General features: G+C 37.1%; 1 protein-coding gene across 6 annotated transcripts in view; it reads left to right on the top strand.

Moving 5' to 3' along the window:
* The window catches only part of LOC135167191 (neuronal PAS domain-containing protein 2-like), a 94,836-nt gene that overhangs the window by 6,277 nt on the left and 71,870 nt on the right, over positions 1 to 16,689 (top strand). For 3 of the 6 annotated variants that reach the window (XM_064130119.1, XM_064130120.1, XM_064130118.1), the window contains exons 2-3: positions 12,988 to 13,186; positions 13,385 to 13,535. In XM_064130119.1, the coding sequence (XP_063986189.1) occupies positions 13,003 to 13,186; positions 13,385 to 13,535 (335 nt within the window). In that variant the 5' untranslated portion in view covers positions 12,988 to 13,002. Of the gene's footprint in view, positions 1 to 12,987; positions 13,187 to 13,384; positions 13,536 to 14,775; positions 16,402 to 16,689 lie in introns of those variants that run through there. The other 3 variants (XM_064130124.1, XM_064130123.1, XM_064130121.1) reach the window with 2 other exon arrangements.

Genomic DNA, 16,689 nt, shown 5'->3' with positions numbered 1-16,689 from the left:
TTCATTTTCATCATACACATTTTATTATAAATTATATGGAAATCAAGTAGTTCATCGCTTCACTTCATTTGTGTTTGTTTTATTATGAAGCAGCTGATTCTTCGTATTTATGATGTTATTCGAATTCGGTAATTGTCACGAAAGCTTTTATGTTCGTACTATAGATGTTTATCCCAAAATGTATCAAATTCAAATCCAATGTAAAGTGAAGACATTTCTTTTTAGATCGTGTTCACGATGTTTCTGTGTTTTATTTACTTCTCGCATTCTCAGAATTCATTAATCCATGGATGTATATTGCCCTTGGAACTGTCAAGCAATTTAAATACCTCACTTTAACGATTTATTGATTTATATGCCAATTGACATGGTCCACCAGGAAAGGTGGGCATGTTCTTTTTCCGGGTTTTTGCTTTTATCTTAATTCATTCAGCAATATTTGAAATTCAAATGAGATCGGGAATTAATGGTGAAGTGTTTTGAAAATAGAAAAATTCCGCTTTCTACTACGTTCGGCTTCCACTTCATTCCTTTCATTACTCTATTTATTCTCTCTTGAATTTGATTTAATTGATAAATTTCAATTGACGTCCATCACAAAACATTTCTCAATTTATTCAATTGGTTTTCATGTGAAGTCGACTGAATTTACGATGACGTGAAGAATAAAAAAAAACATTTCTACTATCGGCTTCCACTTTATCTCAAGATATTCTTTTGAGATACCCGTGTGGTTTTGCTCTTGTTTTTTTCCTTCAACTCACCGATTTTTTTGTCTTCGTCAATATTGACGAATTATAGTGCTGGAGTTACTGGTCCATGAATTTATATCATTTTTATGCATAGGCTCAACCATCTGTTTTTCTTCCAATACATGTGAAATACAGACAATAGGGGATTTATGCGACAACTGAATCTCGCAGGCCCTAACGGGGCATGGACAGTTCCGGTCCTATCTCAAGATCGGTGCCTTGATGACTCAAGGGCCTGGTGACTGCCCCCCAAACCCAAGAGAAAATTCAACACCTCATTATGGACTGGCCGATATATACGTGGTTCGGAGCCCACTAAAAAATGTAGGTCCACTAGTGTTCTCATATGAGGATGCGAGGATAAATAAACACCACAGCCCAACAAATAGTATCTATGTGGAGAAACTTATTGCAGCCAAAAGAGCAAGCCGATGAATGAGACAAAACAAATGCTGGTATTTAATTGCAAGGTATAGCATAGTCCAAGGCATCACTTTGATGCTTGGGAGGCAATTTTTTTTTTGTCCGATATACACACCACAGCGGGAATGCATTGCGAAAATAATCGGAATCTTTAATGACCCGGGCAGCACACGCTCTTGTGTTATGTGCGGAGTCATTTGCTGGGTTCGTGAGATTTTGAAGAGAGTGGGTGGGTATGTGGGTGAAGTATGTACCTGTCCACGCGGCCATCGAGGATGGTGACTTCATCGAAGAATGAGAGTATGGATGAGACGAATCAACCCCCGTTGTCGGAGACGGGGGTGTTGGTGCAGGGACTCGGTCATCTTCAGGTAATTTTGTCCTGGTCGGTGGTATGAATGAGAATTAGTTTCAAAAAACTACCTGCTACGGAGGTGCTGGGGGTCGAGTTTGGAGTGTTCTCGAAAAGTGAATTCCGAAAACTATAACTTTAAACGGTTGTTTTCATAATGATGAAGTAACGATAGGGACTGTAACAGTTTATAATGGGTCCTGATTCCCACCTCAGCTCCAATGAAAATCCTGGGTCAAAATTTCACCGAGTTTCGACACTTGATTGTAACGTGCACGGGCTAGTTTATGACGTTGAAATGGCGTTGGCCACTGTTGGATTTTTCATGAAATAAATAACTAAATAGAGAACAAAAATCTATCTTATTCTCTTCTGAGTGTTTAGATTTCAATTGAAAAACATTTTTATGGGTTGGAATTCTGAGAAGTGTGAGGTATGATGTTATATATAACTAGTGAACTTACTTATATGTAACTTATAAATAAGTTATATAGTACGTATAAGTTATATAGTAGTTATATACTTGGGAGTGAGTAGTATATATAACTTATTTATAAATTATAAATTTTGTACGAAAGAGTTTAATTACGATAATTGTCATTATTCACTCAAATTATATTTCTTGTGATTTCCGTAACTTCATTTTAATTGCGATCGTTGACTACAAAATTGAAATCAACTAAAGTCATTTGAAGTCATGAAGTCATTGGTTCTGCGGCTTGAAGCCACTAAAATCAGGTCTCCCTTCCAATTATCGAAATCATGACTGAATTCATCTGAAGTCGACTGCAAAATGAAGTGGTGTCACTCAAGTGGGGGAGTGAGTAGCTCCTTGTGCTCAATTTACCAATCAATTTACTTCCAACGTGTATATCGTGACTTATTTCCATTTATTTTGGATTTAAATGTAAGTTCATCTTCGACCTACCCCTGAAGTTTTTTCAATTTAGGTTGAAGAGATAATTTTCTTCCCTTTTCCTTCTTCCCAGTCTTCCTACGTTACTTTCTCGTGCCCGATTACCATTAATGAAAAAATGGATGGGGTAATTACCGCAAAATTCTTATTCTTCCGATAAACTCTACAAATAGATGCGATCAGGTGTGCATGATAACGAGAATAGTCGAGTTTAATATTTTTATTAATTGGTGAGGTAGATCCCGTGGAATCTTCAAATAATTTAAGTGCATTCGACAATGAAAATATTGAAAAGCTAAGGATAACAGTTTTCCGTAGGTAATTCATTAGAATAATATTACGCGAGACTGTTTGGGCACTTCGTGCACCGTATTTGAACTTCCCGCCTTGAAGACATTGATGACCAATGAGAAAAAAGTCTTACCCATGGAGTTAAACGAATGCCTTACGTAGCTAACTTAATTTATGTGTTTTTCATAAATAGAATCAGGTCAAGTTATTGAACCAAACAAATGACAAATTTTAGTTGTCGATTACGATAATATGTACCTTAATTCTCATCAATGAGAACTTTAATCTAGACGCCGAGAATACCCAATGTAGTAAGCCAAATCGACAATGTGCACAGACAGACAAAGAGCTCAAACTTTGAATTTGACGTTTCAGACCATTGTTTATAACTTCTAAGCAAAATTAGGCAATCGAAAAATTCGACGTTCAATGCTTTTACTCGAAAGCAAATCAATGATCCCAATAATCTACGCACATTAAGCAGTAAATATGAACAAAATGGAATACTTAATATGGGGTTATTAAACGGGCATTAGAAACTAATTTTTTTACCTTACACCATTTTTCTGTTAATGCCGTTTATATTAACATATGTGATTGGGATAAGTTTTTTGAAAGATGCCAGAGAAAATATTGAAAAAACGAAACTGGAATTTGTTTTCAACGTTTTATTGCATAAAGCTTTATGAAATCACATATTAAAATTAATTTAATTCAAATTAATTTGGAGAACTTAAGATAATAGAGGACTTTAAGCTCATTGAAAGCTCATTTTCTATTATTGATTTTTTTTTATTATTAAAAAAGAATTTAAGAAGTTGAGAAAAACAACCGAATGGTGTAAAATCACTTTCGTATGAGAATGGAACTATGGAATGTTGAAAGTACATTTTTAAAGATTTATTAATTGCTGGCAAAGTTAAGAACATGACATACCCTATTAAAAAATTACTATTGGATTATGGATAGGGATTTATTCAATAGTATCAAACGATTTGACTATAAACTTTAATTCTTTATTATCGCACGCAGAAGATACATCTTTCTGTTATGATCTCTCCAGAGGAACTAACGCTTAGTGACCACAGTTTTCACACTCTCTGGACCCATTCAACAAAAGGCCCTTGTTCTCTTATTTCTTTCTTTTCCTTTTCTGTTTCTGTTTATTAAAACTATTCTAAACATTCCGGCACTGTTTTAAGAAAAACTATAAAATACTGACATGGACTAAACAGAACTATGGACAGACAGTTAATTTTTGTCCATACATACCATGTACTCTCAACAATTACATTCATAGAAACACTAATGCCATCACGGTTGCGTCGTTGATGTCTGTTTTGCCTTTACTTTTCGACCAATCGATTATCAAATGATCGATTATCTCTATGGACTCGCCATGTTCGACAGGTGGTCAATGTCTTTTTCAGTTATGAAGTTGTATCAACATGTAAAAATCAACTTTTCCCCAAACTCTTGCGTATTTGCTTGAGGGCTGAGAGAAATCATGGAAGACCTCACCTGTACAGTCGGTCAATTGTGCAGGGACCTAGTGTACCCTTCAGTCACACTGATTAGAAGAATACATTTAACCTCTTACACCCGTGCCTTTTGCCCAGAAATTTTTTTGGGGAACAACACCTTATTCGTCAAACTATTCCTGTCGGTAACTGTCTCCTGCTTCTATTGTTCCACTACCAGATTCAGTCGCATAAGTTTCTTTCAAGGATCCAGGACATTTGCTAACTTCATGCGTAAACTTTTTTTCTCACTGGTCGATGCGATAGTCATATCGATGCGATGCGATAGGTCGATGCGATAGGCCATATTGAAGGCGGGAAAACCAAATACGGCGCACGAAGCGCACCATCAGTTTCGTGTTAATGAAGCCGAATGCCAATGATTATGAAGTTTCTAAGTTTACCTAATTTCAATTGTCATATGGTAACCCACGAAAACCTTCACTCACTCCTCCATAAGTTGTAACGAGATGGAATCTACGCTCTATTTGTATGTTCGTTACTGAGGCGCGGAAAGCGCGTCCTACCCGACTGGTTTGAGGACGATAGGTTAAATATTATAAGACCGGACTCCACCGAGATACATTACAGTTCCTAGGAGTATAGGTGCTTACCTACCCTCCGCTAAGTGCGACCTACGATACCTCTAGCGGAGACTCTCGTACCTTCGGAGTGACATGAGAGTTGAGCGTTATTCATTATTTAAAGCATTATTCATTTTTTAGTATTTCGATTAAGATTCGTTTTTCTTCGTTTATATTGTTTATGGTTATGTATTTTTCCAAAGAATAAATGTTTTTTAATTAGGTTTACTTTGCCCACCCGCCATAGGCCTTCGTAACGAAAAAGAGATTATGGCACGAGGACGTTGAGGTCGGATTGTGAGTCGTGTGAAGTTTGCAACGCTCGGCGTGGCAAGTCGAAGCCGAAGTCGAGACTCGTGCTGCAAACTTCACAATCCTCTACCTATCGTCCTCAGGCCATAATCTACTATTTCCGCCTCGAATGTAAACATACGACGATTATACATTGACCAATGAGAAAAAAGTCTCACACATGAAGTTAGGCAATGGTCTATGTGGCTAACTAAATTTATGTGCTTGTGTTTTTGTGAATAAGATATCAACTCATTAGATGAAGTATGAAATTCAAATTAGATTTTAAAAAATGTGATCATGTGAAAATGAAGCAGGTACTTGTTTTCACTAGATTCAAGGTCATTCGGCCGCACTTCAACGACAAATCGCTCTCACGATACTTGTGTGTAGTAAAAATAGAATGATTACGCCATTAATCTGAGGCCGGGGTTAAATAACCCCGATGGTAAATTCACAAATTTGTCTGTCATAATTCTGACGGGTTCACTAAACTAACCGACAAAAGACGCGTCACGACTATTCACGGGTGAATCTAATAAACATTCTTGTTTCAATGATAACAAAAGGAGAATAATGCGACCATAATCCTGTGCATTCCGTACCATTTGAAACGGAGGGAGAAATATGCAATAATTCTGGTCATTGATATAGGATCGGCGGGTTTATAACACAGATAAGAAAATATTAATTTCAAATTAAGTTCAACTTATTGAATTTAGCTTCAGCGATCGCACCATAAATAAATAATTGACTTTTTCAGTTTTTCCTTCCGAACAGAAGCTCTGTCATAGTCCAATTTTTGCATTTTCGAATTTTAGAAATTATGTGTTCACTGATAGAAAGATTTATTTATTGAAAACCAATTTCGTCAACTATTAACGAATGGTAGAGGTGAATATGAAGAAATGAATATTTGTTAATAGTTAATGAATGGCAGGTCAAACAAGAGTTATCAAATATACATTTATTAGCTATTAATGAACGAACGTTTGGTGGAATCAAATATTTCCAACTCGGAATTGGGAATTCCGTTTTCCGTAACTCCTGATCTCCAGCTTACTAAGGTACATCAGCTAGCGCATTCTCTACTTATTAAATGAATAATTAAGATTCGAAGAGGTCGGTAGTGATGTCGAAAACGAAATAATTCAGAAAATAAAGAGAAGGTTTTTATAAATGTATGAATGGTCTTTCATCTGCAGCAATAACGCAGTCATGTTGTGTTACTTTCTCAATTATATCATTTGCTTCATCAATTACGACACAAGTCGTTTTCGTAGTTTTTCAGGATATTTTCTGCATTTTTTCTTCAAAAAAACACTTTAAAAAGAGGAATTGTACGCAGGATATTTGGTGGAATTTGTATCATATCTCTTCCTTCATGGTGACATATCACAGTCTCTAGACGAATTTATTACTATTCACATATCTTCATTGCAACTCCATTCGCGTCGTTCTACCCGCCCGGAGAGGAAAGGGGGCGACAAAAGTTGATAATAATAAGAATAAAAGGCAATTGAATAGATTTCAATGTCAATGGCGTACACTCTGTGTGGGTCCCATCTCACGAGTTCTGCATCAAATCGTTATATGAACGCTATATCTCCGTCTCTCTCTTCCTTTATATCGGATCAAGTTTTTTCGCATGCTCTATCTACATTTTCTCAGGCATTTTTCTGAGATATTCATTGCGTAGGAGGTCATCACGCGAATTATTTGGCCTTTGATCCAGACTCAGTTTCGTGATTATCGTGATCGTATCGTATACTGTTTTCTTGTAATTTCTGGTAGTGGTGTGTAAGCGAGAAAAACTGAAAAAAATCACTTCCTGCTATTACTGGGTTTTCTGTACTAAGGAAGATTCCATTTGTTGTGATTTCATGATAATTGATTTTTGGCGGCGAAAAATGTTGGTATCATATTATTTATATGATCATTTGGGAGGAATTTAACGTTGTAGGAGTTTGTTGATTATATTGTAGTGTAGCAATGCTGTAGCAAACCTACTACTAATTAGTCCTGGGCCCATGTTGAATTTCAATGATGGGTACGACTGGGTTTCGAAGCCTCGTCGTGGAGAACGATTCTGAGTACTAAAAGTTGGATTTAACCAACTCGGCCACAGTGACTGGCTTGTGTTGTTGGTGTGTTTAGGCGTTGATGTAGCGCGCGAATCGTCCGACGATGATTCTCCGGGACAGATCTTTCCCTGTTGTGTCTATTATATCGTATCCGTCTGGGGGAGGGAAAGCACAAATGCTGGTGTTTGTTTTCCAGCGGTTCTAGTCACCTCACGAGACTGATACGATTGTAAGGGATTTTCTCCATTCTCAGTGATTATGTTCAGGCACTCCACAATTCGATTCGATTTGTCATCTTTCCTGTGAGGACTTGTTCTGAGGAAGAGGAGAGGAGATGAATTGTTGAGGACATGAATTGCTGTTCGAAATGTGTTGTTTAGGATGTTAAAGTGAATGGTTGTTTCATTTTGCGAAGTATTTTGTTAGTATTCCCCGAATAATGGATTTAAATAATATTCAATTAAAGTATTCATCCAAATGCGTTCATTAACTTTCTAGATTTTATAATCGGCTAATTTTTATACTCGATAATTTAAAGCTTTAACAATATCGGACGTGATTTTTGAGGGTTCGATACATGAATCGTATAATGAAAGAACTGTAAAAACATGTAAAATTTTCAATAAATCACGACACAACGAATAAATGAGTTTCTTTTATTTTGGATCATGGAAAATTGCAAAAAGACTTTGGTGGAATAGCGAATCAATCCCAGCACTCATGGAGTGCTCATAAGAAATTTAGCAGTTTCTCAAAAATATGACGTGTTTGTGCGAACTCGATAAACAGAGTTTATTATTCACAGTCAATGATGTGCACAACACTAAGAGTTCTCTACAATTGAGCCTGCGTCCGTCCCCTCTTTTTATACGCAAACCCCCACCCCTACCATCACCGTTAAGGCGCATGCGCCTCGTCGTGGCCCTAAAGATCAACGCTCCCATTTACCAAAATTGCAGCATCAAAAAACCGAGATATGAAGCGATGAAATAATTTACAAAATACATTGACTGATTGGCTTAGACGTAATGTATATAGTGCAACCATACTGTCTTTTTCTTCATAAAAAATCTTTCATTTTTTGGTTTCATTAGAAAATTAACAAATTGACAATAGGAGCCATCGAAACTCGATATCTGAAGCTGAGGTCATACGAGGAAAGAAATTTTGGTTGGACTTTATGTTACAAACGTTGCGGATGCCACGAGGGTACTGCATCGTATTTTTCTATTTTATTTTGATTTTATCGTTAAGCACTTTGATGTCACAACCCTGACGGTAACCATCCAAGGTGGACCTGCTAATCTTTCGATTGGTAAAATACAAATGTCTCTTTACCGACAGAGAGAATCAACTATGTCTTTCAAAGAGCGCAGTTTAAATCCATCCAAGTAGATATTGTTAATTGATTTTTACTATGAAAGCACATTTATTAATCAATAATTTTGAAATGAATAGAAGTTTCTTTGTGGTTACCTCTGCGTTACTATAAGATTCCCGGGGAACTAATACCGTGCCCTTATACCTTACTGATTTTATTATACATATGTTGAAAATCTTTTATGAAAATTGTAACTCTTGGGAGGGGAGGCGCCGTTGTGAATGGTATATGTATAAGGTCGAAATACAAGTCTTGGACATTAGAATTTTTAAAATCTTCTTCGCTCTCATACCTTTTCGATTTTACCCCTTTATTATAGCATAGAAATAAAGGTGCTCTGTCCGCGAGGCGGTGATACAAATATAGATAATATAGATAAATTAGTGTCCGTGAATTTGTAATGTCTCTTGGTGGGAAAGTTCTCAAGTATTCGATATATTTGTGGCGGTTCAATTGGCCCCGCGCGCTACGTTACCAACCGAGCCCGCCACCAACCCCAATGATATATATTTGTATGTCCAAAAACTTGTGATTTAATAAATATAGTGATTTTTTATTGATATATATTATTTAGTTTATGTGAAATCCGTAACAATCTCCACGTACTTCCCAGGTCGCGCATATTTCTCATGTGTTCATCATGTGTTACGTCAATACACCCACACAACTTACCATCAGAGTAAAAATTCCAATTCCATCATTTTGTAAAGTGAAATGATTATTTTGGAAAACACAAAATATTAGGCCCTGTGGAAGGTCATTATTGAGGGAATAAGAACTCGTTTATCGAAAAATAAATATTTCATCTTAGAAAATAATGGGATAACAAATTTACTCTGATGGTAAGTCATAAGCCCGTTTCAAACTGAACGTTTTTCATCATCCGAAAAATTATAAGAATGGCTTTAGAATGTAGGATTGACTTTGTAGCCTAAAATTCGATAAATACCTACAAATCGCATTTTTTCTGCTCAATAAATAAACAATCATCTCCTCTTACTTATAAATTTTCCGGAAAATATCTACTGAAGCGATCGACATCTTCAGTACTCACGAAAACAGTCATGACAACAAAAGTTATCCATTTTTGGTGGAAATTTTCTTTTTTATCTACAACTAAATTGATTCAACGCGACAGACAAATGGTTTCAGGAGAATATGGAATTTCTCTGCAGACCTATTTTTTCTGTCACTACCTTTCCAATATTACGTTCTAAACAGTACAGTATAGTAATAGACGAGATTTTCTAAACAATTTTTTTTCTTGATTCTCCTTTCCCTGTATTTCACACCCCTAACCATCCATGATTGTGTTATATACATCGACAAAAATAAAGAGTACAAGAAGAAGTTTGATATCTGTTAATGGCAAACGACTACTTTTTCATTCCCTCTTCCATATTTCTCACTGATATTGTATTGCTCCACGTGCTTGACTCCCCAAGGAGAGGCGAAGGACCTTTCCCACTGGGGTAGGAGTGAATGAGGAAGATGCACCAACGTTCGAACGATGAGAAAGATTTTTATCGTCAACATTAAACTCTCACTCTGCACCTCCATCCCCAGCTGGAGCATCTGGCGCTTCAACAATGAAAGAATTATCTCTGATTCCTCTGAATGAACGTACACTTTTTTAATCATATATAAGTGGTGCACTTCCGTCACATTCTTTGAATTTTCGGCTGTATCTAGTCTTCTCAAAGTTGAGTGCATTTTAACATGTTATTGGTGGGTGACCCATTTATTCCTGGTCGTTCGGTAGGTAAATGAGTGATACGTAGATCAGTTACAAAAGACATTAAGGAGACTAGTCACCTCCTTGTTCCATCCACCCCGTCATTCAATAAGCGATTTTTTTTTAAGCATTTTTAAACCTGAGGGGTTTAATTTGTATACAAATGGTAGGATACAAGGCGGTTACATTGATCCTAAATTCTTATCGAACATTTTTCTAGAAATTCACTAATGATCACAATGGTTTTTTTCTCTAGTCTGGCCAAACATTCCCCAGAATAGTACGGTGGAAAGAACTTTTGGTCGCATAATCTTTTAATCATTATCTGTCTAGCCCCATTATACAATGAACACTCCCACAGGACGTGTTTGATATTCTCCTCCTCGGGTCCACATTTACAGCTTGGCGAGCTGATGATCCCAACTCACGCCAGTGATTCTGCTAGACTGCGATGGTGGGCCCTGGTTTTATTTACCCACGATATGATCCTAATGAGCGAATTTGTCAATCAAACTTGAAAGATTCGTCACGAAAGGTCTATAGCGTCAGCTGGGACTAATCCAGCTACCAATTACTTCAACTAGAACTCTTTATTATTGGCGCGAGGAAGGCACGACTGACCTAGAGGACCGGTGTCCAGAGACTAACTTCTTACTAAATGAAAAACCTTTATTAAGGGAAAAAAATAAGAGAACGTTTATGACTCCAGAGGACAGACTTTCCTTTGAATTCCACATGTGGTAAGGATCGCAACGCTCTCAACTCCAGAGCACAACAGATCATAAATTAGTCCTTTTCTGGAGACCCTTTCAAACACATCATAAACATTGTCGAGTGATTTTTGAAGATAAACAGAAGAGCTGTCTTCTAATTTTCCAACATTACAATATTCCAAATTTTTATCTTGATTTTTTTTTTGAGTTACAGCGCGCATAACCCATTCTAAGTAAAAAATGAAAAAACGACAATGAAATTGAATTAGAGCAGGAGAAATGATCCTCCCTCGACTCAGCTGTATAGGCACCGTCGCGACGAGTATTGAAAAATAATAATGGAATCGGTCACACAGTTTTCGTTCTATTATTATGTAAAGTCGTGAAGTCTGTACATAAATTTTTTTTACACTGTCGACCTAATACTAACGGGACTGAATTCGCGCTCCGTGTGCCCTATTTGAGTTTCCCGGCTGGAACACACCGATCAATGAACAAAACGGCTCATGTATGAAGTTAGATGATAGTTAAGTGGCTAACTTAAAATATATGCTTCTCCTTCCTTATAACAGACAATTTTTCCTTATATTCCTATAAATATTGACGAATTATTCCCATATACTTAAAATCCAAAAGAATATTCGTCATTTAATGAACGAACTCTATTCTTTATTCCTATGGAATTAATGTTTATGTAAACTGTGCTTCCATCTGGAGTAAAAAAAATACCGACCCACCACAAATTCACTCATCATTTATTTGGTTATATATAATATACTGGAAATTGTACATGGAAAATTTCAACGATCCAACGATGGAATAACTCTTATCAGTAATTCCCTAAAACTCCTCGAGATGATAATGTCTCTGCATAACTTGGTGAATTTTCAATTACCCTGTCGATGCCTTTTACTTCATTCTTTTCTATCGCAGTGCATTGAACTTCCAATAGTCAATTACTCTTGCAGGGAATAAAAAACGTAATCCTCCGTGAATGAGCCATTTATGACAATGGGTTATTTTAGATGTAACGTAAGTATATACTTTTCTGGTTAAGAGTTTATCGTTTGAGAGGGCATATATCTCTCGAGCAACGAAACTCCGGCATTGATAGCGATGAGCACATAAATGTCAACGACCTGTTGATATCAGCGCGGACCTACCTGACGCCAGTTTTGAGATACACAAACTCAAATCGTGACTAAAATTCTCATTGAATAAATTGTTAGATCAGAATTGTGGATTGAATGGATTTATTTCTGTCAATTGAATTATCTCTACAATTTTGTTTCACATATAATACCACAAGTGCTTCAAAATTATCGAATATTCCCGATAGATTCGTTGCAAACAAATGCAGGAGTCAAGTTTTCCAGTTTAAAACTCACGAGCGCGAAGCGCGAGTGATTTTTCTGGAAAACTCGACAAGCTTATTTGTTTGTAGGGAGCCTTGAGGGAAATATCAGATAATTTCGAAGTTCGAGTGGTATTCGGGGGATTATTTTTTCCATCCAAATGTTGGCCGATAGAATTGCACCATGAGACATAATTTTCAACGAATTGCCATTTAATCTGTCAGATACAATTGAGGGTTACTTCATCATTTGTTTTTTTTATATAGGCAACATGCAAAATTTCCAGTGAAATTTCCAAGAATTTCCGCTGAAATACCGTGTTGGCTATACAAAATAATGTCGAATGGTGCAATCCTATTGGCCAAGATTTGGATGGGAAAAATAATCGCTGAAATTCGAGGTAGGCTATACAAAATATCAACAAATGGTGCTATTCTATTGGCTGAAATTTGGATAGGAAAGAATCAATAAAATACAAGTGCAGATGCCACTAGAAAACATGGTACCGATTATTATAATAATTTGAGTGTTCATGCGCCACTTGCAATCGATATCAACTATTGAATGATTTTTTTTCACTCTGATTGCAGGTAGCATCAACCAAAATGAAGGACGATTTAGAGGACGATGACTCTGGAGCATCCACTGGGAGTGGTTGCTGTCCATCAGTTGCCTCGATATCGGGTGCCTCTATTTCAGGTGCGTCTACAGCGGGTGGTTATTATTCAGGTGCCTCAACCCCAAATACTTGTCCTTCAGGGGGCTTTACACCGGGTGCATCAACATCGGGTACATATTTTTTGGAGCCCTCTGTATTGGCTACTCTCTTTTTGGGTCTCACGTCGATTGGGGGGCTATTAAATACCCCTATATCGTGTGACCCTCCATTTAACCGTTTTTCGGGTGCCACTGTGTTGGGGGCGTTGGGTGGCGATTTTTTGGAAGTCTCCATGTTGCAGTTCTCTGCATGACTTCCTTATTTTTTAGATGCTTCGACAGTGGGACCTTGCACATCAGATACCTGTATATCGAGGGGTGATTTTTTGGGCCCTTCTACATCGGGTACCAATAGACCCAAGTGCCCTCAGGAGTGCGTCTGTAAAGCTACCACCGTTGCAAGAATACCCAGGTCTTACAGGTAAGTTACTCCAATAAATCCACTTCACGAGTAGAAAAATTCAAAGTGACAATAAACAGGTGATCGGTGCTATTCAACAGAAGTAATGTGACTGTTACTTTACACGTTATTTTTATTTTGTCCTTCACATCAACCAATTTAATTGGTAGTATATGCTTCTGAATGGATACGCACCAATTGGATTTTACAAATCAAAAGATAGATATTTTCGATGTGAGTTTGTGTGGTGCTGACATTCACCCGGTGGTTTAGAAAGATATATTTAACTTATTAGTAACATAAACTTCAACATAACAACAAATTTTGTAACAACCACCCGACGAATTGCGCCCATTCGATATTTGATGCTTTCATATCATAAAAGGTATGATCATACCAAATTTTAACTTGATATTCCAGTGTTTCATCATCTTTTTAAGTATAGAATAGTAAAAATTATAAAAATGGATGAATCTCGCGATTTTTGTATTTTGAAACACAAAATTTAAAACGGTTCAGTGGTTTATGAAATGTTCAAAGAAATACATGTAGGGAAAGGGTGTAATATCTGTGGAATTGCGTGGGCGATTGCATCCATCGAAAATAGCAGGTTTTTGTGTTATGAGAGCTACAAGTAGACAAAATTTCAACTCGTTACTTTTATTTTTTTGTTAATTTATAATGTTCACATCGTTTATGGTGGTAAAACCTCAAAGCAGTTATATCTCGAAATTTTTCCCGAATAAATGTAGATATTTCAATTGATATAGCTAAGGGCCTTTGAGAGGAGTATTTTGAAAATTAAATTAAAATCCTGGCAGTAGTTTTTGATATATTGAGAAAAAAGGAAATTTTAAAAAGTTGCTATCTGAGTAGCTACTGGACACATCGAGCGGGAATTCCTCATCAAAGTAAAAGTTGTTAATAGCTATCATAACTTAAAAATTAAGATTTTTAGCTAAAAATTTTACCGTATTTTTTTACAATTTTCTCAAAATTGATTTTCAAAATGACAAATTTTCTAGAATGTACGCACAGACATGATATACAAAACCGTTTCTTCCCGTTTCATAACATTCTAGATAATTTGCAATTGAAATTAGAGCGCCGAAAAATCGCTCAAATACAAGGCTTCCATTCGGAATCAAAATTCGTCGCGTTATCAGACACCGCTGAAATGTGAGGAAAAAAAGTACCGACAGACCGCTAGGAGGCGGCGTCTGCTTCACGAGAAAGACATAGGAATGAACTGGTGGGGGTAGGCAGCAGCCACCAGTTTGCGGCCAACCGCCGTATGAATCGTGTTATAAGACCTCTCTCTCTCGAAGTTGTACTCTTAACCCGTCTTATTACCATTTTTCCAACATCAAAAAAATTCACAACTCATCACCATTCACCACTCTAGTGCTATTCCTAATGACTGGATAATTTTCCCGTGTGTTACCGTGTTTTCATTAATTTGTTTACCATTTTTCATCAGAGGATTAATGTGTGCTAGTGCTGTTTATAGTAAAAGTTTTTAATTACTTCGCGCACTTCACTGTTGTGACAATTTTGCTGGGCAATAGAAGCCGGTAAAACAGTGGACAACGGCTTCCGCAATTTTCGAAGCTGCGCACTTCACTTGTACTCTGTTGAACATTGTCAAGGTCAAGAATTCACATCGCCAGTTATAGACTGGGTGATGCGATATACGATTATTTTACTGTTTGTTTAAATCGAAGAAGACATTGAGGTATCATATCGCATTAGTGCTCCTCACTGGGATCGAAAAATTTCACATTTTTTTATTCGGATTTCTATATTTCCGGTTTTCGTTCGGTTTCAGTAATGGAGTGTGTGTATTTGTGCGATTATTTTCTGCTCAAATAAGAGGACTTGGAACAGCCGGTGTTGAAGTCTACATGTGAAATGGAAAATTATAAGAAAAAATACATTTAGGTGGAAATAAAAAGGCTAAAAGAAGGTCTTGTGTTGGGGAGTTTGGGGGGGGATGTGAAGAGTGGCTCGAAAATTGTCGGCAATGTGACAAGCCGGCCGGCCACTAATAAATATTCCAGGGTGTCCCCTCTCCTTTCAAAAAGAGACGATCAAATCCACCGAGTGAAACGGACTATCAAAAATAAATGTGAAAAACCCGTTGGTCCAGGAGGAGGTATCTGAATAAAAACTGAGTTCAGTCCCTGAGTGAAACTTCAAGTATTAAATAACAAATAAGAAATATTTAACTACATAGCAAAAGCAGAAATTTTTTTTTATTCGATGATGTTTGCTACGGTTCGGCTGAGATAATACCGCCGTTATCTGTCCTCGAGTATGATCGTTGTTGCCAGATTATTTCCAAGGCTAATTTTAATGTGACAAATATACATTTTGAAGAGGCCAGATGAAAATCATTAATTAAAACCTCGACAGGGTTAACAGTATCATGCCGCATCTGTTACTGGAGGAACGTCAATTGATGGCAATAGAAACATTCCTAGGAACACCAACCCCCTGATTTATCTGGCTCCAGAGAATTTTTCATTAATTTCAAGATGGCGGGAAGTGATAATGGACGACAGCAGCCGATATTGTTGATCAGTATGACAGTTTGTGGTGTTGGATCTAGTGAAAGTTTGGGGTGTTGTCATCGCAGTTTGGTGGAATAAGAGTGAATTGTTTGTAGGTGTTTATAGGCATTTTGGAATTCAAGTTTTATGGTGCATTAAAATTCAGAAATGTGGCCGCAGCATCAGCACCAGTATCAACCTGGTGTACCAACGTTGACAGAACAAATTGACACGGGACAATATCAAAACGTAATGCCACCTGATAATATTGGCCAGACCATGACGATGCATCAGCATCAGAGAGAACCCACTCGGGAAGCCACTGGTTGTTCAAGGTCAGTCAGATGATTCCAGGCGAACGTAAACTTCAACACGTCATTCGTATTTTCTTTCCTTGTTTGGGAGAAAAAAAATGCTAATGTCGTCGGGCCCCCGTCTTTCCTGCTTTTTACTTGAAAATTCTTTGACTCTGATGATAATGAACATCTTGCTGCGACCATTCACTGAATCCGTTCTGGTCGCAACTCTCATTAGCTGCCTCAAGGGCAACTTCGTCTGTGTGTGTGTGTGTGTGTAGGCATCAAATTTTTATTGAACATTGGATAATCACTTAATTAGAGCAA

Source organism: Diachasmimorpha longicaudata, chromosome 11, assembly GCF_034640455.1.
Source record: "Diachasmimorpha longicaudata isolate KC_UGA_2023 chromosome 11, iyDiaLong2, whole genome shotgun sequence".
NCBI lineage: Eukaryota > Metazoa > Arthropoda > Insecta > Hymenoptera > Braconidae > Diachasmimorpha > Diachasmimorpha longicaudata.
This window is presented reverse-complemented; position numbering and strand designations above follow the sequence as displayed.